This window comes from Telmatherina bonti, assembly GCF_933228915.1.
Source record: "Telmatherina bonti genome assembly, chromosome: 21".
In the NCBI taxonomy this organism is placed as follows: Eukaryota; Metazoa; Chordata; class Actinopteri; order Atheriniformes; family Telmatherinidae; genus Telmatherina; species Telmatherina bonti.
The window spans coordinates 3,910,393-3,937,780 of record NC_136630.1 but is presented as its reverse complement, the minus strand read 5'-3'; the positions used below and the strand labels follow the sequence as shown (position 1 = coordinate 3,937,780).

The 27,388-nt window shown below is 44.9% G+C and overlaps 1 protein-coding gene across 1 annotated transcript in view; it reads left to right on the top strand.

The window, feature by feature from the left end:
* rnf213b (ring finger protein 213b) overlaps nucleotides 1-27,296 on the top strand; it is a 53,280-nt gene extending 25,984 nt beyond the window's left edge. Inside the window, exons 29-63 of the mRNA XM_079261151.1 lie at nucleotides 192-244; nucleotides 324-480; nucleotides 591-726; nucleotides 859-1,047; nucleotides 2,699-2,832; nucleotides 2,918-3,093; nucleotides 5,537-5,743; nucleotides 5,835-6,022; nucleotides 6,099-6,219; nucleotides 6,360-6,460; nucleotides 6,608-6,787; nucleotides 10,058-10,203; nucleotides 10,275-10,374; nucleotides 10,542-10,653; nucleotides 10,768-10,966; nucleotides 11,066-11,253; nucleotides 11,754-11,876; nucleotides 12,112-12,213; nucleotides 12,411-12,653; nucleotides 13,440-13,521; nucleotides 13,590-13,624; nucleotides 13,699-13,802; nucleotides 13,882-14,026; nucleotides 14,108-14,264; nucleotides 14,338-14,432; nucleotides 14,515-14,763; nucleotides 18,545-18,677; nucleotides 18,757-18,840; nucleotides 21,795-21,978; nucleotides 23,042-23,243; nucleotides 23,320-23,397; nucleotides 23,544-23,741; nucleotides 26,031-26,120; nucleotides 26,448-26,626; nucleotides 27,119-27,296. Of these exons, the coding sequence (XP_079117277.1) occupies nucleotides 192-244; nucleotides 324-480; nucleotides 591-726; nucleotides 859-1,047; nucleotides 2,699-2,832; nucleotides 2,918-3,093; nucleotides 5,537-5,743; nucleotides 5,835-6,022; nucleotides 6,099-6,219; nucleotides 6,360-6,460; nucleotides 6,608-6,787; nucleotides 10,058-10,203; nucleotides 10,275-10,374; nucleotides 10,542-10,653; nucleotides 10,768-10,966; nucleotides 11,066-11,253; nucleotides 11,754-11,876; nucleotides 12,112-12,213; nucleotides 12,411-12,653; nucleotides 13,440-13,521; nucleotides 13,590-13,624; nucleotides 13,699-13,802; nucleotides 13,882-14,026; nucleotides 14,108-14,264; nucleotides 14,338-14,432; nucleotides 14,515-14,763; nucleotides 18,545-18,677; nucleotides 18,757-18,840; nucleotides 21,795-21,978; nucleotides 23,042-23,243; nucleotides 23,320-23,397; nucleotides 23,544-23,741; nucleotides 26,031-26,120; nucleotides 26,448-26,626; nucleotides 27,119-27,257 (5,009 nt within the window). The 3' untranslated portion in view covers nucleotides 27,258-27,296. The remainder of the gene's footprint in view (nucleotides 1-191; nucleotides 245-323; nucleotides 481-590; nucleotides 727-858; nucleotides 1,048-2,698; nucleotides 2,833-2,917; nucleotides 3,094-5,536; nucleotides 5,744-5,834; nucleotides 6,023-6,098; nucleotides 6,220-6,359; nucleotides 6,461-6,607; nucleotides 6,788-10,057; nucleotides 10,204-10,274; nucleotides 10,375-10,541; nucleotides 10,654-10,767; nucleotides 10,967-11,065; nucleotides 11,254-11,753; nucleotides 11,877-12,111; nucleotides 12,214-12,410; nucleotides 12,654-13,439; nucleotides 13,522-13,589; nucleotides 13,625-13,698; nucleotides 13,803-13,881; nucleotides 14,027-14,107; nucleotides 14,265-14,337; nucleotides 14,433-14,514; nucleotides 14,764-18,544; nucleotides 18,678-18,756; nucleotides 18,841-21,794; nucleotides 21,979-23,041; nucleotides 23,244-23,319; nucleotides 23,398-23,543; nucleotides 23,742-26,030; nucleotides 26,121-26,447; nucleotides 26,627-27,118) is intronic.
* Nucleotides 27,297-27,388: the final 92 nt, after the last annotated feature.

The following is a 27,388-nucleotide window of genomic DNA, read 5'->3' as shown; positions in this document are numbered from 1 at the left end:
CTCCGGTTCTCCGGCTCTCCGGCTCTCCGGTTCTCCAGCTCTCCGGCTCTCCGGTTCTCCGGCTCTGTTCCTGAATCTGAGAACCTCTGTTCTTCTGGCTAACTGGTTCAGATCCACACCAGTTTAACCAGAACTAAAGTGGGAGGACTTTTCTACGCAGAAGTAAAACATTTGGAATATTTTGTCCACAGAAACGGAGAATGCAGCCATGATGACAGCAGACGACTCAGAAACAGACAGACATGTGAGTTATGTGCTGTAATGTGAAATTATTTTTATTTTCTACGTCTTAACTGTGAAAACTAAAGAAAGTGTGTGTTCAGGCGGACAGAGCCCGCCTCCACAGCCTGGCGCTGGTCAGATCATGCATCCAGAAAGCGGTTGGTTTGCTGAGGGACCCGAACAACGTGGCATCGAGAAGCATGCAGCGGGTGCACATCCTTCTGAAGCTGCTGTCCGCCGGCCAGAAGAGCTCAGGAGGTAAAAGGGTTTTTATTTCACACCCTTCGTTCCTGCTGGAACTGCAAACTAATCAGAAAAGCATCTGCAGATTTCTCAGGCGGTTTCTGATGAAACTGTTTTTATTAAAGCTCCCTTCCAGAGGACGCTGCTGTGTCGACTGGCTGAGGCTCTGGAGCAGAGAGAAGAAAGGATGGGATCTCCTAAAGACTGGGTGAGCTTAGAAGCCAGGAAACAGCAGGCTCTGCAGGAGGGAGGGACGCTCAGGTAATACCTGATGTGACATTAAAATCTGATTAAACAGAAACGATTCAGCCGTAATATTAGCTTCTGTTAGTGTAAAGTTGTAGCTGTTAATCATGGTAACGTATCTACATGGGATGTGTGATGGTGACACAGACACACCCTGTGGAGATGTCTTCAGTCCGCCGTGACGCCCATCTTGGCCAACATGTTGGAGGTTATGGACCGGTATGCAAACCTGGACCTGCTGTCCGATGACCGACTCAGCCAAGGCCTCATACAGCTGTGGACGGACATCCTGGCAGATTCTCAGATTTTACACCTCACACCTCTACAAAACACCAGGTACTGGTTAGTTTTCTAACCCTTTCGGATTTCATAGTCCTTGTTGCCGTGGTATTTTCACTCATCTGGGTGATTTCCTGTGTTTAAGGCCCATTTCTGCGTCCTTCAAATGTTTTTACATCTCGCTGCCTCCATGGATGTTTCTCAGTTCAGGGTCTGAACACCTCCAAGTGCGGATTCATCGGCTGCATGTGTCATAGTGGCGCCAAGTGTCTCAATTCAGAGGCTCCTTTGAATCCAACCTTCAAATCCACACGTTGTTTGGCTCCAGATCAGCTTAAAATGAAGGATACAAGAGATGCATCCGATGCACCCTCTCCCATCCCAGAATCCACTGCGTTCCTGATAGAAAAGAATGAGCAGCAGAGCGCTGGTGTAGGTACCACACCAGCCAGACCGCTTATTTATTTTTATGTATAAACACATACATATTTGTGTCCAATAACCACAAATGAATTTCATTCCAGATGTCTTCGTCAGTTTTCATTAAAGAAAAGGCTGAATTTATTACAGTCACTCAGATAACTGGAGACTAAAATAATGAACAATAATTAAAAATGTGCTAAATTATAATCCAGTGATAAAAGACACTGTTTTGTCATTTCGTCGAGTTGAAGAATAAAACAAACAAATCGATCCTGGACAAAATAGAGCATTTTTCTGATGAACAGTGGGATAAAATACCTGTCAACAGGTGCAGAAATCTGACTGAGAGGAACAGAAACACCTGACTGGAGTGAAAACATCACAGGATTTAAAAAAAAACCTTTAGTTTATGAGTGATATAACATGACTTTTATTTAAAAATTTCATCAATTTCATCTTATTTCCCAGGCAGCTGTTTTCTCCTTCTTCAATGGGAGGGTATGAATACATATAAGGATGACTGTACATGTGTCTAACAAGGATTATTTTCCACTGAAGTTAACGTCAGCTTGACAGGATGAGCTGTCAGCCAGAGGAGAGCTCGTCTAAACCGCCTCATGTTGCTCATTTACACACAAAGGAAAATGAAAATAAATCAAAGTTTAATGACTGGCACCATTTTCTGTCATTTAAACATATTTTTGTGTCTTTTTGTGGAAGAATGGGATCAGTAATTAGATAAACTTGTCGTATGTAGTTGCTAGGCAACGGAGGACTGGAGCACTATGGGTAATTCTCGTCCACTGGATAGACGGTCTCATTTTACTGGCAGTAAGCGCACTTCGGTGTGTGCAGAGTCTGAATTGAGAAACGCTTGTCTTTTATGTTGCCGTAGTTTTTAAGTCAGTTCATCCACTAGTGGGCAGTGTTTGGAGTTCACCTCAGCGTTTTGACACCAGCTGGTAGCAGAAATTCACCGCTGTGAAGTTCTTTACAGTAAAACACCTGAAGAAGAAGAAGCATAAAACCGAAATGCTTTGTGCTCTTCTCAACTTTTTTGGTTACTTTTTATTTGTTGTTTTCTGTGTCTGCTTCCTGTTCCTCTTCCTCTCTGGTTTGTGTCTTCCACCGTTTGCATGTCAGCTGTGAAACTCAACACTGCCCCCACACTAACCCACGCATGAGACGGACGAAACCGTCCTTCTGTCTGCGTATCTTCTACTTCCAGCATAAACGGGCCTTCAGTTGGCAAAAGACCTGACTTACATGTGATTCTATTATCCAGTGAGTCAGACCAGGAGGTTCTGGTTCAGCACTACTTCTTGTTGGATGGTGAAGAGCAGCCGTGCGCGGCGCCTTTCAGCTGGCTCGTCAGAACTCACCTGGAAAGCCTGTGGGAAGAATCGGAATTCATGCCAGGTCTGCGGCCGACCGTGAGCTCTTAGAATCACATACAGAAACTGTTGCTTTAGATAAAATTCTGTCTCTTCTCGCTGCTCAACAGTAACAAAAGAAGGCGGCACAGAGAGAATCCTGCAGTTTGTGAGCACCTTCGACAGCAGCCGGCTCGGCCTTCACTTCCAGAAGCTGTCAGAGGGGGAGCGATGGGACTACGGCCTCCTCTATCTGCAGGACTTCCTGCTGCTGTCTCAGAAGATAAAGTCCAAGGATGAGCTGAAGGTACAGAGACTGGGTCACACATGTAGACAAAGCTTTCTTTTTCTCCAGAAGTGTCCAGAACTGCGTGTTCTACCTGCAGTAAACAATAAAGCGCTCTCAGGAAGAGCTTTGTACATCTAACTTACATGGTGGCATTTAAATCTCATCAGCCTTAACATCATGTGTTCCTGAAGTCTGCAGCTGATACAGGTAACCTGCATCCTTACATGTGATGTGATTTAAACATCATGTGACGGCTACACTTCACTGTGAAGTCAGGCTGCATTTGCACATCTTATATTTCCATACAAGCTGTGATGTAAGACCAGGGACAGATAAAAGGTAAAGACTATAAATGTCCTGATGAAGACTGAACCAATCAGGGGAGTCGCTTTAAAACTTCTTAAAGTGGAACTATTTTGTGCATTTCAGGCTAATTTATTTTTATTTCTGAGACCAGAAGGGCTGGGATTGATGGAGTTATTGTCACAAATGGCTTTATTTACTTCAGACCGACCCTCTCTGTAGGCTGTCAGATCAGCCTGCGGGCAAAACGAGTGGATTGAGACTCTTCCGCATTAAGCCCCGCCTCCCGCCACTGCACTACATCGGGAGCGCGCACCGCACCTGCTTTCACCGTCATTGTAACGTCTCATAAACAGAAGGATTAGGCTCATATGAACTCAATAAACAAAATACAATGTCAACACATAGCATACAGCCCTACATGTTGGAACCTGAATCAGAGCCTGAAAACGAAGTGGAAAACAGCAACCCACAGCAACGAATGCAGCAGGATGTCTCTCTTTGGTAAACTCACCAGCCATCGTTGGAAATAACTTTATCCCACGTTTTCCACCCGCCTGATGTATTTGTACATGCCCTTGTTAACCAGTAGAAGGTAACCAATCACCGAACCTGATCCCCCGGGACGTCACAAGGATTTCCACGTAGAAAAAACTCTCTAAAACCACGCGTTTTTCGTCGCCATGGAAACCGAACGGAGAGAGTGCTGGAACTCAAACTCAAACTCAGACATGCGTTTAGGTGATAAAAAACTGTCGTTCATATGTCTGATGAGGATTCAACACTGTAACACTGTAGAAAGCTCAGAAAACTCCAAATACCATCATAGGAACCCTTTAAAGTTCAGCAGAGGTTCCAGGTCCAGAAAGTAGAAGTCCTGCCATGTTTCTGGATCTACCTGTACATGTAGAACAGGTGTTTTTACTAACAGGCTCGTTTACCTGGAAAATAAACTGCTCATTGAATTCAGCTGGTTTGGTGACTGGTGGGAACAGCTGCCGGACTGGACTTTTACTTTCTGGACCAGGAACTGCCATTTCTGAAGTTCAGATATCAGAAAATTTGACGTCAATAAAACCTACAAAGACTATTTGGTCTATTAAAGCTGTAATACGGCTCAGAAATAACGACAGCGATGGCAGATGTTCGACTTTCTGCGTCTCCACGATGGGCGTGACGTTCTCAGCCTAGCGGTGAAGTCTGAGGAAGACTCTGCTGGAACGTTTTCATCTTCACCTCCAGGGAGTTTCCTTTACAATAACTCGTGTCTGTTTTCTAATGTCAGCTGGTGGATGTTTGTTCACCTGTGTGTGTGTGTGTGTGTGTGTGTGTGTGCATCAGGATCCAGATTAAACATGTTGAAGAGGCGCTTTGAGCTGCATAAAAACAGGATCAAACTAACTTAACTTAAACCTTGTAGGGAGGCGGTGGATCTCCTGGGGGGGGGGGGGTAATAGTAAACAGCTTCTGATGGACTCTAATGATCGTCAGCAGAATAATTCCTACTGATTTGTTTTTATGTGGAATATTTCCTTCCATTTAATTTATATTTTTACATGAAAATGTACTTTTCAGAGCAGCGCTCCAAACTAATGGTGCTCTGTTTAACGCAGGCGTGACGCTGACTCTTCATGCGTGTTATGTCTGCAGTCGCTACTGGTGGAAGGCCATAAGATAGGCTTGTCTTATGTAAAGCACTTCAATATGCAAATAAACCTGCATCGTCTCGAGATTTAATTATGATGATTTGTATGAAATAATCAGCATGAGGTGGAGCACTGCATCGCCATCTTACTAAGGGATTGATAGAAAAATACTACAGTAGCTCACAAGGAACAAGTGAAGCAGTGGACTGTTCATGACATTAGTCGTTGTAGTTTATGTTTGAACAGTTGCAGTTTTAATTTCAGCCACTAGATGTCACTGGATGGTGGACATTGAGTCTTTAAACTCATCAATAACTCACATATTGTATTATAAATGTTATTCTCTATATTATGGGATCATTTATTAAGTCAGTGTTCTCTTTTGCAAGTATGACTTTCATTTTCTTGATGGATTTAATGTTTTGTTTTACTTCGTCATGGAAACTTGGTGAGAATTGGCCCACTATCCACCTCTGGCAGGTTTGTGGTGTTATCATAGCTGTCATACACAGGTGTTCACCAGAGCCATGCAGGGCTTCGTGTCCCAGCTCCAAACGTCCATGGGAACCAGCGCCAACCTCTCTCCTGCTTGGATTATGGCTGCTGCAAAGTACTTTGAAGCCAGACTCGACACACTCTGCCACATATTTTCACTGCAGCCCCAGTTGGCCGTCGATGTCCTTCAGCGGGGGTCAAAGAGGAAGGAGCCGCAGGAAATGGTCTGAATAACATTTAATTCTTAAGCATCTTCATCATCATGAAAAAGATGATCTGTTGAGATTCTCTGAGCTGAATTTGTTCTGTTTGCAGATGGAAGACCTTCTAGCTCTCGGTATGTGTGTTGAACACACCAAACTGCTGGCGGTGACTTCCCTTCACGAGTGCGAGTCCTTTCTGAGCCAAGTGGAGCTGCTGCAGCCGTGCTTGGACCGAGCGTTTGGTCAGAAATATGCCGCCCTCTGCCGTGGTGCCTGCAAGCAGCATCTGGACGCAATCAGGTGAGTCTGACCAGATGTTAGAAAGTCTGTTATCGATGTGAATCTGGTTTATTTCTAACTTCATCTGCTCTGTCAGATCGTTGTGGCAGGGGATGCTGGTCGTTGCTTCTTTCATCCAACATGTCATTTTTAAAGTGAAGCAAGACGACTCAAGATTGAAGGAGCTGGCCCTCAAACACTGCAACCTTCACCTGAACGTATGTGGAAACGCTTCTTTCCCGTACTTTCTTCTGAGATTTAAACTACTTCAGCCCCACTTTAAGAGGCACACAGTCGCACCACCATGAGCTGAGTTGGTTTTGTGATCATGAAAAAAGGCGTTGTTGATCTCTAACAGCTGATGCAGGAGACACCTGATGTCAGAAGTGTGGACACGCTGCAGCAGCTGATTCGCATCCTCAACTCTTTCCATGATGAATGCATCAGCAGAGACCTGAGGTCAGACTGTAAACATCTGGGGCATCTGGACCTCTGCAAGCTGCACGATTACGCTGGATAATTCAAACTTTATATTGATACAGAGAATAAGCTGAATGTCATCGATCCTCTTCTGCAGTAAAGTGATGAAGCTGTGCTCTCTGTCAGGTTTGGCATCTCTTGCCCAGTTTGCCTGCTGGAGCTCACGGAGCCGTCCGTTCTGCCCTGCCAGCACGTTGTCTGCCTGACGTGTCTCCAGCGCTGCATCCACCAAAACAGGCGCTCCTGCCCGAAATGCAGGACCGAGCTGCCAAATGACTTCACACCAACTGTTTCTCACACTGTCAAGTAAGTTTTAAACACTCGGGATGCTCGATCCTGGCTAATTTAACGATTTGGTCCATTTCTCTAGTTTCCTTTACCAATACCAGTTTGGTTTTTTTTTGAGTAAGTTGCGTCAAACAAACAAAATTATTCTGAAAACTAAACATGACATCTCCTAGATTTTGTCATTTTGAGTAAATGAGGTGAAACCCAAGAGTTTTGTGTAAAATATGTGCATTTTGTGTAAAAGTTGTCATTAAAAAAGGAAAAACTGATACAGATAATGTGCGATTTGTATTTTAATGCCAAAATCGGCCGAAAATATCAGTTTGCCGATGATACCAGACAGTAAATACTAATCTGAAAGGAGACAAATTCAGTTCTTTTATCATGAGCTGACACACACTGTGTCACAGTCCTGACTGCAGGACTCAACAGACCACATCATTACGCTTCATACAATACAATACAACTTTATTTATAACGCACTTTAAAAACAACAATGTTGACCAAAGTGTCACATTGTGGGGGTTAAAAAAAACAGAATAAAATAACATACACAAGGACAATTAAAATAATTACAGTCAGCTAAAAGCAATCAAAAATAAATAAAGTGAGCAAATAATGAAAAATAAATTGGACCCAAAATGGATCCCTGTTGGACTCCATATGCGAGTGGAGCACAGGAGGACTTATAGTCCCCTGGACAAACTGAAAAGCTTTTTAGTCGTTTAAATAAGACCTGAACCATTCCAGAGCCACACCTTTTATAGCCACACAATGTTCCAGACATGAGATTAAAATATCATGTATTGTATCAAATGCAGCAGTTAAGTCCAGTAAAATAAGGATCACACTGGAGTCACATGATGAAAGAATATCATTAAAAACTCTGAGAAGTGCTGATTCAGGACTGTGTATTGCTTTAAAACCTGACTGAAAAGTCTCGAGAACATCATGCTCCTGTAGGTGGACATTTATCTGATTATAAAGTATTTTTTCCAAGGCCTTAGATAAAAAAAAGGCAACCTGGAAATCAGCCTGAAGAAGAGACATTTACATCAAGCCCAGGTTTTTTGAGAAGAGGTTATACGATGGCATGTTTAAACATTTTGGGAAGCACTCCTGATGTTAGACTGGCATTAATAATGGTTACAATGAATGAGCCTAAAGTAGAAAAAACTCTTTCAACAGCCATTGTTCATGCAGCCATGTCTCGGTGAAGCACATGAACCTGCATCCCTGTATTCTGTTTGAGACCTTGTCAGAACTTCAAGCTCGTCCGTTTAGTTAGTAAGACTTAACGCTTCTCCTGCAGCTGTAAGACTTAACGCTTCTCCTGCAGCTGTAAGACTTAACGCTTCTCCTGCTGCTGTAAGACTTAACGCTTCTTCTCCTGCAGCTGTAAGACTTAACGCTTCTTCTCCTGCAGCTGTAAGACTTAACGCTTCTTCTCCTGCAGCTGTAAGACTTAACGCTTCTTCTCCTGCAGCTGTAAGACTTAACGCTTCTCCTGCTGCTGTAAGACTTAACGCTTCTCCTGCAGCTGTAAGACTTAACGCTTCTTCTCCTGCAGCTGTAAGACTTAACGCTTCTCCTGCAGCTGTAAGACTTAACGCTTCTTCTCCTGCAGCTGTAAGACTTAACGCTTCTCCTGCTGCTGTAAGACTTAACGCTTCTCCTGCAGCTGTAAGACTTAACGCTTCTCCTGCTGCTGTAAGACTTAACGCTTCTTCTCCTGCAGCTGTAAGACTTAACGCTTCTTCTCCTGCAGCTGTAAGACTTAACGCTTCTTCTCCTGCAGCTGTAAGACTTAACGCTTCTTCTCCTGCAGCTGTAAGACTTAACGCTTCTCCTGCAGCTGTAAGACTTAACGCTTCTTCTCCTGCAGCTGTAAGACTTAACGCTTCTTCTCCTGCAGCTGTAAGACTTAACGCTTCTCCTGCTGCTGTAAGACTTAACGCTTCTTCTCCTGCAGCTGTAAGACTTAACGCTTCTCCTGCTGCTGTAAGACTTAACGCTTCTCCTGCTGCTGTAAGACTTAACGCTTCTTCTCCTGCAGCTGTAAGACTTAACGCTTCTCCTGCTGCTGTAAGACTTAACGCTTCTTCTCCTGCAGCTGTAAGACTTAACGCTTCTTCTCCTGCAGCTGTAAGACTTAACGCTTCTTCTCCTGCAGCTGTAAGACTTAACGCTTCTTCTCCTGCTGCTGTAAGACTTAACGCTTCTCCTGCAGCTGTAAGACTTAACGCTTCTCCTGCTGCTGTAAGACTTAACGCTTCTCCTGCAGCTGTAAGACTTAACGCTTCTCCTGCAGCTGTAAGACTTAACGCTTCTTCTCCTGCTGCTGTAAGACTTAACGCTTCTCCTGCTGCTGTAAGACTTAACGCTTCTTCTCCTGCTGCTGTAAGACTTAACGCTTCTCCTGCAGCTGTAAGACTTAACGCTTCTTCTCCTGCAGCTGTAAGACTTAACGCTTCTTCTCCTGCAGCTGTAAGACTTAACGCTTCTTCTCCTGCAGCTGTAAGACTTAACGCTTCTCCTGCTGCTGTAAGACTTAACGCTTCTCCTGCTGCTGTAAGACTTAACGCTTCTTCTCCTGCAGCTGTAAGACTTAACGCTTCTCCTGCTGCTGTAAGACTTAACGCTTCTCCTGCAGCTGTAAGACTTAACGCTTCTCCTGCTGCTGTAAGACTTAACGCTTCTCCTGCTGCTGTAAGACTTAACGCTTTTCCTGCAGCTGTAAGACTTAACGCTTCTCCTGCTGCTGTAAGACTTAACGCTTCTCCTGCAGCTGTAAGACTTAACGCTTCTCCTGCAGCTGTAAGACTTAACGCTTCTCCTGCAGCTGTAAGACTTAACGCTTCTCCTGCAGCTGTAAGACTTAACGCTTCTCCTGCTGCTGTAAGACTTAACGCTTCTTCTCCTGCAGCTGTAAGACTTAACGCTTCTTCTCCTGCAGCTGTAAGACTTAACGCTTCTCCTGCAGCTGTAAGACTTAACGCTTCTTCTCCTGCAGCTGTAAGACTTAACGCTTCTTCTCCTGCAGCTGTAAGACTTAACGCTTCTCCTGCAGCTGTAAGACTTAACGCTTCTCCTGCTGCTGTAAGACTTAACGCTTCTTCTCCTGCTGCTGTAAGACTTAACGCTTCTTCTCCTGCTGCTGTAAGACTTAACGCTTCTCCTGCTGCTGTAAGACTTAACGCTTCTCCTGCAGCTGTAGTCATTTTAATGTCTGCCCTGAACCATGCTCTGCAGACGGACCTGCTTCACCTCCGTAACTTCTTGTTGTAGGGCAGCGCTTCAGCAGCAGGCAGCCATCAGACGCTGCTGTAACTCCTTCTTCCTGGAGGTGGTGTCCCGGTTCTGTCTGTCGGAGGTGCAGCAGCCTGAGGAGGGGGTGGTGGAGCTGCTCTTCTCTTTACTCGTCTCCGCTAACGGTCAGTATGTCACACAGGTGAGCAGTTGCTGATGTGGTGATGCTGAGGTATCATTGTGCTGTGCCATGCAGGAGACGTGTACCGCACCAGAGAGCTCACTCCCTTCCTGGAGTGTGTGGATAACAGCCCGGTGGTCCGGTCGGTGCTGCCCAAACTGCTGCTGCAGCACAGGTGAGGGACGAGGGCAGGAGGATGAACTGGCTGCCCACACGAGGACCAGTTCCCCCACTGGGTTTATGCTCTAAAACCAATCCAGAAAGTCTCAGACTTAACTTGCAGCAGGTTGAGTAGCAGTGTGAGAGATATCAGAAGGAGGCTAACTGTGGCTTATCTGACAGTTTCCACCAGGTGAAGACTCATATCCAGGCCTACCTGAAGAAGCTGGAGGAGAACCTTCTAGACAGGGAGGACCGCACTGAACTCTACCTGCTGTTTGTCAGCTGCTTCCAGGTGAAGTGTCCTGGTCTCCACGTTGCTGATGCCCAGCATCTTTTATCACAGCTTCTAGCCGGAAGTTTCTATAATTACTGTTAGAATAAAAACCTCTGGTTTTTTTATGCTCAGGACACCCTGTTGTGCTCCAAAGCGAAAGAAGTGGTGCAGTGCAGAGAGCAGAAAGCAGACATCAGATTCCTGAGCAGGATGGTGAGGAAGCAGACGCCGGACCTGCAGGAGGAGCCTGCAGAGTTCCTGCTCAACACGGCCAGGCTGCGGATCTGCCTGTGCACCGCCGCTGCTCTGCTGGACAGCGCCAGCCTCCCAGGTCTCTCAGCTTTATTCTCCTGTCTTGTTGCTACGCACCAGCTGGGAACTTTCTACATGTCCAGTGGCAGCAGGGACTGAAACTAAGATGTTTGGACAGGTGGAGACGTGGAGCCTGCAGAGTACCTGCTGCAGGTGCGGGGAGTGATGGAGTACGGTGGTAATGACTGGCTCAGGGTTTACCTGCTGCGAGCCCTCTACAGACGCTCCGGCCTGGACTGCATACTGTCCCTGATGAACAGCCCGGCCTACAGCTGGATCTTCCCGGCAGAACTGCTCCGACTTCAGGTAGAAACATCCAAACGCTGAACCGCTGCGTGTGTTTGCTTAAAAAGACACGGCTGTTCTGTCTGGACAGAGAAATGAAGAAAACTCATTTTTAATAAGTGTGTTTTTCCCTTGTTTTCTGCTTTACTCTGCTAAATTATCCGGGGTTTTTTAAAAAAAATATTTTGATTCCTTTTCATAATTTTTTTTATTATTTAGATTCCTTTTCTTGAGTAAATCATGAATTATTGGGAAAAATCTTGTTTAAATAGCAAAAATGTTGCAAAAGGATCAGGTAATCAATAAATCTAAGAGAACCAGAAAATTCTAACTGCTCTGGTTTATTCAGTTCTTTAGTTTTACAAATAAAATAAAATTTTCCTCTTCAGTTTGCAGCTCTTTAAATCCTTTTATTTCCTGTCAGTAAGATGAAACATGACACGAAGCAGGATCTCTGCAGAGCTCTTCGTCAGGCTGATCTGAGAGGTTTTTATGTCTGTTCTTCTGGTTTTTTCTGAAAGAGGATGATTCCTACCAACGTGGACCACTTCCTGTGCTGCGGGGCGGCCTACAGAGCCATGAGACACGCCGTGGCTCTGGTTCTGGTGGACAGAAGGTCTGAAACCTTTGAGACGGAGCTGCAGGTGAGAACGACGTCCCATCTAACGGAACCTGCTGATGATGATGATGATGATGTTTTGTGGTTTGGAGCCTTCAGTTGGGTTTAAATCACGTTTACATGCGATAATAATTCTTCTCATCTTGTCACATGTTTGCGCTTCTTGCTCGTTCTGAACAGATAAAGTCCGTTCTAGATGACTTAGCTGGTCTCTGTTCCTGTTAGATCAGCTGTAATGTTGGTTTTTTGGTGTTTTTTAGAAGCCGAGAGGTCCTCAGACCAGTTTTGTGGCTCTGGCCTTGTTCAGACACGTCACATGCCGCTACAAGTCACATGACCCCAACATACGTCCGTCTTCTCAGGTACGTCACGCATGAGATCCCTGTTATTCAGATATTTTACAGCATGGACTGGATGGTGGGTTTTGTTTCTGAATGAAAACGAACGATGACCCTGAAACGTCTAATTACACTAGATGATGCATCCTGTCTATAAAAACATCAAGATAGTTTTATTTGATGATGATTTCTTTCACATGTTCCTCTGTATGAACCACCAGGAGCTGACCAGACTGAAAGACCTCCTCAGAAACATCAGCTCACAGGAGTACAGGGAGTTCTGCTCGTCTCTGCTGTATAATCACGTCGGTGGTTCTGGTTCGCGGCTCTGCATCCGCTCAGGTCTGTCGGCTCAGAGGCAAATCCTTCTGGAGCTGCTGATCCATCTGGACTCGGTTCTCCTCTGTGGGAACCGCCTGCTGGTTCCTCTTTATCAGATCGCCTTCCAGCCGGAGAACGTCACGGTAAGGCCCAAAAGAGGTCACCAGAAAGGTGTGTGTTCACATGATTCCAGGGAAATGCTGGTGGCGACCCACAGCTCATGACCATAGGTGAGGGTAGGAACGTAGATCGACTGGTAAATCGAAAGCTTTGCCTTCTGGCTCAGCTCCTTCTTCACCACGACAGACCGGCGCAGAGTCCGCATTACTGCAGACACCGCACCGATCCGTCTGTCCATCTCACGCTCCATCCTTCCCTCACTGCTGAACAACAGCTTGAGATACCACACACACACACACACACACACACACACACACACTCAGGGTTCGATCAGCTTTGTGGTAAGATGCATAACGTCCAGTAGGTGGCAGTAATGCAGCAGCAGAAAGAGGAAGGGGAAACAACGTAAATAAAGTTTGATTTGAAGTGTTCAGAAATATCTCAGTGGTATTTTAACACTCTGCTCACACACACACGTTTAACCGCGCGTGTGTTACATGATCAGCTCAGTCATACATGTCTTACCTCTCACACACAGCTCTGTTAGCACACATGGCTTGTGTGTGTGTGTGTGTGTGTGTGTGTGTCCTGATTGGATCCTGTTTTTTAAACATTAGCAGATTTTTAGAGTTGAAATTTAATTTTTCAAAGTTGAACCACAAAGGAAATGAAGTAAAAATGTGATTCTGAGACAAAACAAACCAAACGATGTTGATGTTTCATCGCTGTCTGTATTTCTCGGTCTAGATGAGACTAAAGACGTCTCTCTGCATGGAGAAGCATCTTACTTCATGTCTTTTTTCCTCCAGAACTCGTTTCTGCCAACGATGCCTGACGACCACAGCAGTGAAGCCAGACGGTGGATGAGCGGAGACAGAGTCCACACATACCGTCAGTCTTTTACTAAATGACTCGTTTTCATGATGAGCAGGTCCTGAAATGTGTTTTTCTGTCTTTAGAATGTGCAAATGGACATATCTGCTTCGTGGGAGAGGTGAGGACCTGCATTTGTTCCGTCCTGAAATAAAACATTGAGTGTTTTTCTACATGATGATTTGTGTCTCATAGTGTGGAAAACCGATGGTCAGATCAAGATGTCCAGACTGTGGGCTTCCTATTGGAGGAGAAAGACACGTCGCAGTTCAGGGCTTCACTCAACACACCCAGCAGAGGTGGTAGTTTATTCGTTTCACCCGTATTTTCTCTGTTAATGATTTGGTTTTTTAACCTTTGTGTTTCCTGTGACGTCAGGGATCAGACCCGGACAGGACACATCCTCGGCGAGGCTCATCAGCGGTCTGAAGCTCCAGAAAGACAGCTGACTAGTGCTCAGTCCTGCATCCTGCGGCTGCTGATGCACCTCGCCGTGCTTCAGGGCGCCATCAGAAATGAAAGCGTGAGACTGAATCGGGTTTTCCTCGTCGCTGCTTTCTAAAAGCGGCGCTGTGTGACGAGTCCTCCTGCGTCTCCTCTGCAGAGAGTGGCGGACATGATCCACCCCAGGCCGCACGATGTCTTCGGGTTCCTGTGGAAGCACCTGGAGAAGGACATGGCGGTTCTGGGGAAGACTCTGGATCAGAACGTGGACAACACGGCGGTTACAGTCCATTTGGTCCTGGCAGGACTCCCTGCAGGTCAAAGTCACCTTCAGCTGATTTCAGCAGATTGTCAGGAGAGAAATGTGACGGCTGCTGTGTGTTCATGCAGGTTTCCAGGCTGCGACGCCTGACCTGTCCTCCAGACGGGGACGGGAGCGGTGGGAGGCACTGGTCTGCCAATCTGCCATCGACCCAGTCCTGAAGGTAAAAGCAGTCAGTCTTTATTTAAAAGCCTGAGTTCAACGCTCCTGACGAGGAACTCAGAGGCGTTTTTCCTGCTTCTCAGGGTTTACAGACGAATCTGTCTGAAGCTCAGGACAGCATCAGCGCAGATGACGGACTCTCTGGAAGCCCGCTGATGACGCTGCTGTTTGGAGACCCCGGGAAGATGCTGTCCCTTCCTGCAAACTGCCCGACACACCGCTCATCCTTCTGGGCTCTGCGGGAGACCATGACGGTGGAGCGTTTCTCTCAGTTGGTGGGAGAAACGGCGAGACGCAGCTCTTTAACTCTGCTCTGCTTGTTTGTTAAGAAGGTATGGATGATCGCCGATATGTTCCACGTTTCACCTGTTTGACACCTGAGATGTTGGTTGGAACACAAACAAGACGGGGGTCACACAGGACAACATGTCATACGATTGTTCCGACCCCCGATGGAGTTTGTCCAGGGTACAAAGGGGTGGCAACATCAACAAAAGAAAACCAGGAAGATGCACAAAAGAAGTCTTTATTTAGGACCAGCTTGTCCTGAAAAAGCCTCAAGAGTCACAGACAAACCCAAGAACAAAAGCATAAACCAAAGCTGGAACCAACCCAGCTATGATCACAGAAATGTTCACTCTAGCGGAATAGGCCTCTACTAATTCTTAATTTATTAATTACCTCGCAGCACCGCTCATCACTTTTAATTAGCTTAAGATTCAGGCGGATGAGACACCTGAAATAAACTCAATTCAACAAACAGTCTCAATTTAAGGAGTAAATTCTAAGAACGAATGAACCAGAAATTGTGCATCAGAAATTATGACAAGAACGAATGAATTGATTACATATTTATTGACAATGATGATAAACAACACAGTAGAAGAAACCAAACTGTTAAAAAGAGGTTATTAATGGAATGGGTTAATGGATATGTCTTCATGGGTTTTCAATTCTGACATTAATAAGGAACGCTGAAATGAATTAAATGAGATGGAGCAGGAAGAAACTGGTTGGAATTAAGCAAATAAATCGGGATGATTATCTTACTTAAATCTTTGATAAGAACGTGTTTAATAATTCTAAATTTGGATAAGAATTCAAATTTGAATTATTTAGTTAGAATTTGATGTACTGGTTTGGGACATCACAAATGTCAGAGCGCTATCAGATCCTACTTGGACGCTGGATGTCCGGAGTTTGGGTCAAAGCGGGTGGTTGGTTCCCTATTCGGCGCGTTTCCGGGGGATTGGATCCCTGGAGCGTCAGGAGGAGTAGGTCTACGCAGCTACTCTGGGCTTCTGGGTCCGTTCAGCGGAGGTCCAGAGCGGCGTGATGATGATCCAGGTGGTCCCAAAAATACATAGTTCCAGATTTTACGTGTAAAGACGCAGTGGAAAAAGTTGGAGCTACGGTTCTAGTTAATTACTGATCTCGGGAAAAATGACTGGTTACAAATAAACACTTGTAGTACTTTCTCCCGTTTGGAAGAACGGAGAGGTAAAAGGCTTACAACAAAATGAAACTAAAAAAAAAAAGAAAAAAAAAAGACAAAAGCTGAAAAAGGGAAAAGAAGACAAAAACACACAAAGGAATACGAAAAAGCTAGAAAGAAGACTAAAAAGACACTGAGGAAGTCAGGCTGCAAGTCTGTTTTAAACAGACCCGCCTTTCGAACTTCCAGCCAATCATGAGTTGCTTCTGTCAGAAGCTGACCGACCTTATCCAATCAGGTCAGCTCTAGTTCTTTCCCTCTGCATCTCATTAATGTGAACATGATACTCCAAATTCTTTACTTTGTTTGACTCCAATACACATCAAATCACATTCTTAAGAGTTATGCAGACTTCTCTTTGCTGGGAAGAAAAGCATTAACTTATAGTATTACTTTCACACATGAAAAGATTGGCTACATGTAATTTTATTAAAGGTGGATTAATTAATTGTTACAACTCGTCTTCATCGGCAATAAATCCTAAAAAGGAAAACTCACATTTTATTCATTCACATTAGTAGCTTAAGAGAGGTCTGGAGCTTGGAAAACACCATCAAGATTATTTGATGCAGTGTTTATGATTAATATGCGTGTGTGATCAGTTCAAAGAATTAAATCACATATCAAGATAAAATAATGAAAAAGGAGAAATTCAATCAAAACAATTAACCAAAGTCATTTAGACTAAGTTAAATCGGTTAGACAGCTTGTAAAATAAGATCAATGAGGTTAAGCATCTAAAGTTTCCTTCAATTGGGGGAAGAAGTTTGAATTTCTTTCCAGTCTCCTTCTCAGTCAGGGGAGGGGTTGTTCTGGCGCCATGAAGTCTGGTACTTTGATGAAAGGTGTCATTTTTGACAAGAACCAGGGTTTGGTCAGATGTGACTCTCGGCATTTCCCCGACCTGCAACTATGAATTGCGTTAGATTTTCCACTTAAGAACCTCCTTTTGTTGATGCAGCTGTATTCTGTAGAGAGAAAAGGTGTAAATCTCTGAGTGTCGTCCTCCCTTGGGTCAAATGGTCCCCTTCTCGTCCTGTGTGGACCAGTCTTACTGCAGAGAAAGAAATGACAACTATTGTTTAATCCAGTTCGAATGTCTTTTAATCCTGGAAAGCCAAGATCACTACATCACTAAACAGTCAACCTCATTGGCTGTCAGTGAACGAGTGGCGAGCTGTGGCACCAAGACACGGCTGCCCTGAACGACAGCTTTTATTCTGAAAGGTCCGGCCAATCAAGGGTCCAGAACATCCGTCTGAAACCAGGTGATGATGCTCTGAATGGTGATCAGCTCGATGACAGGCCATGGACCGTAACACAGTACCTAAAGAAATAAAGCGAAGAATGAGAGCAGAGTGCATGGAGGCCGGTGGAGTTCTGGGCACCGAGACACAGACCTGCCTGACAGATTGTAGGACAGGTTGTGTTTGACTGTCAGGTAAAGGTAAGGAGGAAGTTGTCCGGTATTTATAGGTAAAGATGTCGCAGTGAAAAGTCCTACGTGTGGGCAGAGAGGTCGACATGGTGTCACACACACTCTAAAAGTCAGGATTTATCCAACAGTGCGTAGCAACGATGACTACAGGCGGCGTACGGACGAAAAACAGGAAATGAGGCGCAAAAAAACTTCCCGACCCACAAAGCAGCACGTCCCACGCCTGTTTCGCTTCATAAACCAGCATCAACACTAAATGTTGCGCACGTGAGGGAACATCTGGCCACGCCCACATGTTGGCCATAAAAGGTCAGGTGAACACCCCTCATAAATATTAATCCATCTTATTTCCATGACAGTTCAGCAGGAAAAAAGCAAAAAGAGGAATTTTCTGGAAAATGAGGAAGAAATTCTAATAGATGAGGTTGTGGTTCCACCTTGTGTCCTAGCTGCGGTGTCCTCGCAGAGGAACCAATAACTGCCATGACGGAGGAGGAGCAGGAGATGGAGAGAAGTAAACACCACCCTGACAGAAACCACACTAAACCTGTGAATAAATGAGAATTCTCCACCTCTGATGTGTTGCATCTCTTCTAGACGTAAAGCAGCAGCGTTTGGTTCCAACAGGATGATTGACAACACAATCATTCAGATGAATGATCAGGTGAACGCAGGTGAAGCGCTGACGCCGTTTAGAACCATGTCATGTAGCGTCTCCGCTGTCTACACACATCTGCAGCTGTACGACAGGTTTCCTCCATTCTGTGTGAAAGTTTACATTTGATTTGGAAAAAATGTCTCAAACTTCTCACCATTTCTTTGGTTTTGTTTCCTGCCTTTGGTGTCGCCGTTTCCCGTTTCTCCAGATGTTGTCGTACGCCGGGGTCAGGGTTGGCGTGGAGGTCGGGACGTTTTACCGCCAAGTCCTGCTTTGATAAATCCCAAAAGTTGACTATAATTGGCGAACGCCGGGTTTTGTGCGACAGCTTCGTAAATGAGGCCCCTGGTCATTACCTGATTCTAATGGTCAAATCTGATATCCTTCATCACTTTACGAATCAATCCGGTCCTGTGAAGGCTGCAGGTTTCCAGCGTTTTACCTGCTCCAACGGATCAGCTTCATCTTCTAGATCTGAACAATGTTTGTTTTACTAGTAAATAATTTGTGTATCTCTGTCAGATACACTGCGTACGGCAGCTGCATCACCTCCCCGAGCTGGCGGCTTTACAGTCCGACCTGATGAGGGTGTTCCCCCCGACCTGGGGCCCGCAGCCTCAGACCATCGCCCAGATGTTGCAGCAGATACCTGCAGGTGTGGAAAGCTTCGCCTCTAAACCAACAGCAGCAGCAACACGCAAACCGAGCTCTCTCTCTCTCTGCATCCTCCTCAGGGTACCAGAAGAAGATGCTGACAGAGCGAGTGGACAGATTCTTCAGAGTGTGGAACTGCCTCAGAGCCGAGGTGGCAAACAGCTGTAAGCACGAGGACGGAAACACGTCACCAAAATCCTCCTTCAGCTGCTTCTGCTGAGACGGCCAGACAGGCGAAAACTGGATTATTCCACATGATTTATGTTTTCCAGTTTATGGTGGTGTTTGACGGTAAAACACAATCTGACACGATGTTTTGGTTTGTCTGCAAACTTCACGGCCACAGTTTCAATCCAGGTTTAAAACTGGTTTCCAGTTTAAAACCGGTTTCCAGTTTAAAACTGGTTTCCAGTTTAAAGCCGGTTTCCAGTTTAAAGCCAGTTTCCAGTTTAAAACCGGTTTCCAGTTTAAAACTGGTTTCCAGTTTAAAACCATTTCCAGTTTAAAACTGTTTCAAGTTTAAAACTGGTTTCAAGTTTAAAACTGGTTTCCAGTTTAAAACTGTTTCAAGTTTAAAACTGTTTCAAGTTTAAAACTGGTTTCAAGTTTAAAACTGGTTTCCAGTTTAAAACTGTTTCAAGTTTAAAACTGGTTTCAAGTTTAAAACCGTTTCCAGTTTAAAACTGGTTTCCAGTTTAAAACTGTTTCAAGTTTAAAACTGGTTTCCAGTTTAAAACTGGTTTCCAGTTTAAAGCCGGTTTCCAGTTTAAAGCCGGTTTCCAGTTTAAAGCCAGTTTCCAGTTTAAAACTGTTTCCAGTTTAAAACTGGTTTCCAGTTTAAAACTGGTTTCCAGTTTAAAACCGTTTCCAGTTTAAAACTGTTTCAAGTTTAAAACTGGTTTCAAGTTTAAAACTGGTTTCCAGTTTAAAACTGTTTCAAGTTTAAAACTGGTTTCAAGTTTAAAACCGTTTCAAGTTTAAAACTGGTTTCCAGTTTAAAGCCGGTTTCCAGTTTAAAGCCGGTTTCCAGTTTAAAACCGTTTCCAGTTTAAAACTGGTTTCCAGTTTAAAACCGTTTCCAGTTTAAAACTGGTTTCCAGTTTAAAACTGGTTTCAAGTTTAAAACTGGTTTCAAGTTTAAAACCGTTTCAAGTTTAAAACTGGTTTCCAGTTTAAAACTGGTTTCCAGTTTAAAACTGGTTTCCAGTTTAAAGCCGGTTTCCAGTTTAAAGCCAGTTTCCAGTTTAAAACTGGTTTCCAGTTTAAAACTGTTTCCAGTTTAAAACTGGTTTCAAGTTTAAAACTGGTTTCCAGTTTAAAACTGTTTCAAGTTTAAAACTGGTTTCCAGTTTAAAACCGTTTCCAGTTTAAAGCCAGTTTCCAGTTTAAAACTGGTTTCCAGTTTAAAACCGTTTCCAGTTTAAAACTGTTTCAAGTTTAAAAATGGTTTCCAGTTTAAAACCGTTTCCAGTTTAAAACTGGTTTCCAGTTTAAAACAGGTTTCAAGTTTAAAACTGGTTTCCAGTTTAAAACTGGTTTCCAGTTTAAAGCCGGTTTCCAGTTTAAAGCCAGTTTCCAGTTTAAAACTGGTTTCCAGTTTAAAACCGTTTCAAGTTTAAAACTGGTTTCAAGTTTAAAACTGGTTTCAAGTTTAAAACTGTTTCAAGTTTAAAACTGGTTTCAAGTTTAAAACTGGTTTCCAGTTTAAAACTGGTTTCCAGTTTAAAGCCGGTTTCCAGTTTAAAGCCAGTTTCCAGTTTAAAACTGGTTTCCAGTTTAAAACTGGTTTCCAGTTTAAAACCGTTTCCAGTTTAAAACTGGTTTCCAGTTTAAAACTGGTTTCCAGTTTAAAGCCGGTTTCCAGTTTAAAGCCAGTTTCCAGTTTAAAACTGGTTTCCAGTTTAAAACTGGTTTCCAGTTTAAAACTGGTTTCCAGTTTAAAACCGTTTCCAGTTTAAAACTGTTTCAAGTTTAAAACTGGTTTCCAGTTTAAAACTGGTTTCCAGTTTAAAGCCGGTTTCCAGTTTAAAGCCAGTTTCCAGTTTAAAACTGGTTTCCAGTTTAAAACCGTTTCCAGTTTAAAACTGGTTTCCAGTTTAAAGCCGGTTTCCAGTTTAAAGCCAGTTTCCAGTTTGACCACAATGTTTAAACCAGTTTGAAGTTCTGGGTGTGTGGGGTGACAGTATACCAGGGGGTCAGACTCCAGTCCTAGAGGTCCGGTATCCGACTGGTTTCTCTCTACAAACACAGCTGGTTCAGATCAAATGGATCAGGCCACTTCTTATTGACTTCAGTCAGGTGCGTTGGAGCAGGGAGACAACAAAAACCTGCAGGAAACCGGCCCTCTAGGACAGGAGTCCAACACCTGGGCAGTAGACTGGAATAAACCCAGTTTAGGAGAATTGGGATTCATCTCATTAAAAAAACCATAAAACAGAAAGTTTGGTGCAAATTAGTGAAAACTGGTTGAGCTAAATGATTTAAGACGACGTCTTTAGCTCAGTTATTTTAAACAAATGTTAATACAGTCTGTTTTAGTAAACTCCATGTGTTGCAGGAAACTTCAGTTGAGCTGCATTAAAGCTGCTTTATGCTGCAGAATCAGAAGCTGTCAGGAGGTGGTGGAGGAAGTTTAATCAGAACTCTGAACTAAACTAAACGGAACTGAACTACAAAACAAGACGCAGGTGAAAAGGATGAACTCACGAGACGCAGGTAAAAACTATGAACAGGAACAAAAGCTACACAGAAAACAAGACAAGGGAACTGAACAGGGAGAAACTACAAAATAAAACAGGAAACCAAAACTAAAAGCGTGGAACATCATATCATGATGCAGGTGTGAGCGAAGCGTGCGGACCGACCGGACCTCCAGCTGGTGCTGCCGAGGAGGAAACGGTTCCGCCGGCAGACGCTCCGTTTCCAATAAAACCCGACGTTTTCACGGCGCCGTCGTTTGTTCGGGATTTATACGTCATGTAAACAGGAAGTCGTGTCTGGATGAGCCGCGGTCCGTTGTGTCCTGACTGACTTTGGTTCTGTGTGTGTGTGTGTGTGTGTGTGTGTGTGTGTGTGTGTGTGTGTGTGTGTGTGTGTGTGTGTGTGTGTGCGCGTGCAGCAGCAGATCTTGGGGTGGATGTGAATCTTTGTGAGAAGGAGCTGACATCTGAGAGCTCAGGGGAGTATCTGACACCGAGCCGACACGGACCGGGTTCCTGCCTCCGGACTCTGGTGGACTTCCTGTCCGAGACCCATAACGGCCTGGTGAGGGAGGCCAGGAGGCTGAGCCGCGACAGAGACAGGTTGGTCCTGCTTCTACCCAGCAGTTCCAGATGTTTCCAGCTGATCTGTAGCTTCGTCCAGACGGCAGCAGCTGGAAGAAGAAGTGTTTGTTTTGCAAGATGTTGATCTCAGACAGAAAGCAGTCTGGATGTGGTGGACTCAGAGATCTGTTCATGTCTCCACATTCTGAGAACTTCTGAATGTTCTTCACCAGTCGGACGTTTCAGGAAGAACTCGGAGAGCCTTGACAGGAAAATATCTGACCTGCTTCAGAGAAAACAACAAAGCAGCAGCTTTCCACCTCAGCGTTCCATAACCTGGAACTCCTCACAGAAAAGGCTGTCTGCCCAAAACTAGTCCTGCCATAGAGGATCTTACAGTCATGGTTTGTCCCACTTCTGCTGTTTCGCCTTTCCACACATCTGCTTCGAGGCTCAGGTACTAAATGATAGATACATCTGTAAATTAATTTAATAAAGGAAAAATTGATGAAGCTGTCAAAGCTCATCAAATTGTATTTTTTCAAGATATGACATCAGAAGTCAGATTTCCTTGATGGATATAAAATCTTAAATTACTGGAAGAAGACTGTTGGGTGTTTTTAATTCTTCCTTTAGGTGAAATAAAGTCAGTGATTTGATGTTAAAAGGTAAAATGATGTTATCCATTTACCTCACTGGCTTCCAAACACGCCTTTCTGTAAACAGAAAGGCGTTTTGACTGGGTACGCTCATCTTAACGTCCCCAAAATTCGCTCTGAGCGCTCCCAACACGTTGTGAATGCACCCCAAAGACGAGGCCCCCATGCAGAATCACCCCTCCACTTCTACAACTTTCTGCGGTTCTGAAAGTTGAGCCAAAATGTGGCGGCAGGACGGGTCTCCCTGCCACAGCTGGCAGCCAATAAGTTTAGTTTTAAAACATTATAAAGTGTTAGTATTAATTTAGGCAGCATCTAATTAACTCCGGCACATTGAAGACAAGCGTGTTCGGTCACCAGGTGTTGCTTGTCTCTCGGTGGGACAGGTTACAGCTCCTCTAACGTGGTAACTTCCACTGACATGGCCTCTTGTTGCTCCGCAGTGACTACAGCGTTCCGTTAGACAGAGTATCAGAGACGCAGCTCACGCTCTGCCACCCCGAACGGGAGCTGCTGCCGCTCGTTTTAGCAAACTGCAACTACACTCTGGAGAAAGGTGGGGAGACTGGCAGCAGCTACGACCTGCCGGGAATCCAGACCCAGCTGGCTCGCCACTTCTTGGCTGGAAAGCCACTCATCAAGGCGGTAAAAGCCCGGCCGGATGGCACGACTCTCTGCAGGTAAACACAGCGCTGACATGCACCTCTGCTTTCTACCACAGGACACCTCCAGGTACCTGAACCGACACCTGCAGGACTTCTCCGTGGTTCTGTCTGAAGTCAGGGGAAAGATCCATCAGGTAAGTGCTCTTCACTTCCCTGTGACCTTCAGGGTTTTACGATGTGAGCTGGAACTGACTAATGGCAGCTGAGGAATGTTCGTACTGGTTTCCCCGGCTGGATGTTTGTCAGAGGTCACATTCCTTCCATCTGCTCTCCTCTCCAGGAAGCGTTGAAGGGCTCGGTCAGCAGCGCCATGAGAACCGTGCTTCGTTCCTACACAGACGTCTGCGATGCTGTGTTCGTGGTGGAGATCGGCCTTCGCTTTCTGGGGAAGACGGGCGGAGATCCGCAGGGTCAACTCCTGACTTACCTCGCTGATTCCTTGCAGTTGGGACAACAGATTTCCTGCACCGTAGCCAAGGTATAAACCTCCACGTCCATGACAACATGGCAAGCAAGCGGTCCTCGCTACATCATCCTCCCCTCTTCTAAACTCAAATATTCTGCAAAGGAATGTCTTAAAACGTCGGGGTGGGGGTGGGGGAGGGGGACTCTATTTGGATTTGTCTGTGCTCAACTAACGAAGCATTTTCTTACATCTCAACCTGTCGGCTTCCTTTTTCACACTGAAACATTAGAAATGGTCGTAATCCTGCAGCTTAGAGTACCATAGGAAAAACAGGGAAACGATTAAACAGTAAAAAGCATTAAAGGGGTCCTATTCTGGTATTTGGAGTTTTCTGAGCTTTCTACAGTGTTACAGTGTTGAATCCTCATCAGACATGTGAACGACACAGTTTTTTATCACCTAAACGCATGTTTGAGTTTGAGTTTGAGTTCCAGCACGCTCTCCATTCGGTTTCCATGGCAACGAAAAACGCGTGGTTTCAGAGAGTTTTTTCTACGTGGAAATCCTTGTGACGTCCCGGGGGATAAGGTTCGGTGATTGGTTACCTTCTACTGGTTAACAAGGGCATGTACAAATACATCAGGCGGGTGGAAAACGTGGGATAAAGTTATTTCCAACGATGGCTGGTGAGTTTACCAAAGAGAGACATCCTGCTGCATTCGTTGCTGTGGGTTGCTGTTTTCCACTTCGTTTTCAGGCTCTGATTCAGGTTCCAACATGTAGGGCTGGATGCTATGTGTTGACATTGTAGTTTGTTTTTTTATTGAGTTCATATGAGCCTAATCCTTCTGTTTATGAGACGTTACAATGACGGTGAAAGCAGGTGCGGTGCGCGCTCCCGATGTAGTGCAGTGGCGGGAGGCGGGGCTTAATGCGGAAGAGTCTCAATCCACTCGTTTTGCCCGCAGGCTGATCTGACAGCCTACGGAGAGGGTCGGTCTGAAGTAAACAAAGACATTTGTGACAATAACTCAATCAATCCCAGCCCTTCTGGGCTCAGAAATAAAAATAAATTAGCCTGAAATGCACAAAATAGTTCCACTTTAATGAAAATGTAAAACTGCAGTCAGTTCCCACAAACTCTCATGTTAAAAACTTTTAAATGCTCGACAGATGAACCCGTGTTGCAGACAGACAACTGGTCTAAAAACCAGTTTAAATGGGATCTTTTGGCTCTTTGCTTCTAACGTCACAAAAATAATATTTTTCTTCAAACTATAAACACAAAAAGCAGCAAATAAAACAGTTTGCAGATAGAAAATCATTTTCCAGCAGCAACAAGGTGATTCCCAGAGAGCTGCTCCCTGCCAGGCTTTTCTCAGCATGATGTGCAGAAACTGGACGAGACGCGGAGAAAACGTCTCGACAGGACCTGGAAGCAAACACATCCAGCAGAGACCAGAACCAGGACCTGAGACGTTCATCTGGACCTTCAGCTGATCCATCTGCTGTCGGCCTCATCAGAACTGGTCTCCATGAAAACGCCGCTCCAAGAAAGGCCGAGGTCACATGACCCAAAAACCAGAAGATCAGTGGAAACCTGTTGGACGGATGGACGGACCCTCCCCGGAACCAGGACCTCTACGGGTCCGACGGAGGGACGGACCCTCCCCGGAACCAGGACCTCTACGGGTCCGACGGAGGGACGGACCCTCCCCGGAACCAGGACCTCTACGGGTCCGACGGAGGGACGGACCCTCCCCGGAACCAGGACCTCTACATTATGAAGCCGTATGGATCATTTGAACAGAATGGAACAAAATCCAGAAACACCCAAAGATCCTCGTTTGGAAATCCTTCCAGAAGTCTGGAGAACTGTTCCTGAAGAGAAATGAGAAGAATCTGTCCTCCCAGTTCAGACTCCCAGTTCAGACTGGGTTGAAGAAGGAAGCTGCTCACAACAAATGTTCCCTTCCAGGCACCTTAAAACAGAAAAAAATTCATTTTTTCTTCTTTTCTTTACTTTTTTTTGCATTTACATAAATGATTGTTTCATGTTTTCCTGTAAACAGAAATGACCGATGCTTCTAGACTTTTTAAAGCTCTGTAACCTTTAAAAAAAGAAAGAAATGTCTTCAAATCGCCTTGTATGTTGTCTGCTTGGTTAGAAAAGAGGAATGTATTGACTGTAATGAATCCAAAAGAATCCAACAACTCTGGCAGAAAAAATGCAAAACTTTGCTTCAAAAATGTGAGCAAAAATAAGTAAATATATGTAAATGTATTCTACATGAGAGGAAATCAGCAGAAAAACATCTGTATGATTCTTATTTCTAATGGAGGTTTTCTGTTTGTCTTCAGGGCCTTGGTGAGAGCAAGCTGGAGCACAGCATCTTCACCTGGCAGCTCCTGACTTGTCGGAAGTCGGAGCTTATGCTGAGCAGGAAACAAGTATGTATGAATAAAATCCTAAATTCCAGGAATTTATGGGATGGGATGGAAGAATGCGAGTAGTTACATAACCACTCAGGCAATGTAAGGAAACGTTGGTGACCACAGAGTGATTTGTGTCCGTGCTTTTACTTGTGACCTCCCGGTAGCCGCCACTGACCCCAGACCACTCCTCGTTTTACTGGCTGGAATCTGTTGAAAGGGTTCCATCTCACACTGCAGTTTGACCTCAGTAGAAGTTTCAGATTTTAAGCCTTTTTCCAGACTAATACTGGAAAAAACGATGAGAAAATAAACTGAGAATATTAACAGAATTCCTGTTTTCAGGATCCGTTTCAGAATCTGACCTCAGAGTTCCAGCGGAAGCTGTCGGAGGAGGAGCGCAGAGGCTTGAAGGCTTTTCTGACCCTCACAGATGTTGACGGCTTCGCCTTGGAGCTGCATGAAGTCCTGCTGCTGAAGACGAGCAGTGCCCCCCCAGACCAGAGTTACCAGCCTCACTGGGAGTAAGCCAAGCCATTTGCATCACCTTTCTGTCAAAACAACTCATTTACCATTTGGCATTTAGCTTTGTTGGTGCTAACACACCAACTGGTGAAACCATCCAAAGACATTTGCTAACAGACACACCCCCCCCCCCCCTACAGTTTGGCACAGGGCGCTTTAAGCAAAGTGTGCCCATTGTCAGGTAAAAGATCACCACCAGTCTGAAGGAATCCATTGATTCCAGGCAGCTTTAATCAGAAGTGTGGAGGTCTCAGCTGGGGTTCCCGTTCCCTCGGGGATTTGGAGCCTTTTGACTTCCAGGATGAGAGCATGACCCCTCCAGGCTGCCATCTGTCAGGGGAAAGCAGCTTAAGTTGTAGCCCCCTGATCCACAGGTCATTCCTATTGAAGAGGCAGCTGGGCACGGGTTCAACAGGAATGCGTGACTTGGAAACAATGGATGCAGCGCTAACATTTGTCTTCTCTGTGTCCTCTCTGCCTGCTGTTTGCAGCATCAGGACCACCTTAGAGGTCCATCTGGAGCAGAAGGAGCTTCCACTTCTACTTGGACTCGAGTCTTTCCCAGAGGAGATCACGCTGGGGCAGGGAGCTGATGTGTGGAGGGCAGCTGTGGAGTTCAAAAGAAGATAAAATACTTGGATTAAGGCTGTCATTAATATATTAAATCATTCCAGGGATTGAAGAGATGATGATTCATTGTGCCTTTAGATTGTTAATGCATTCATTTTAAAATATTTTATTTGAGATGTCTTATTCAATGA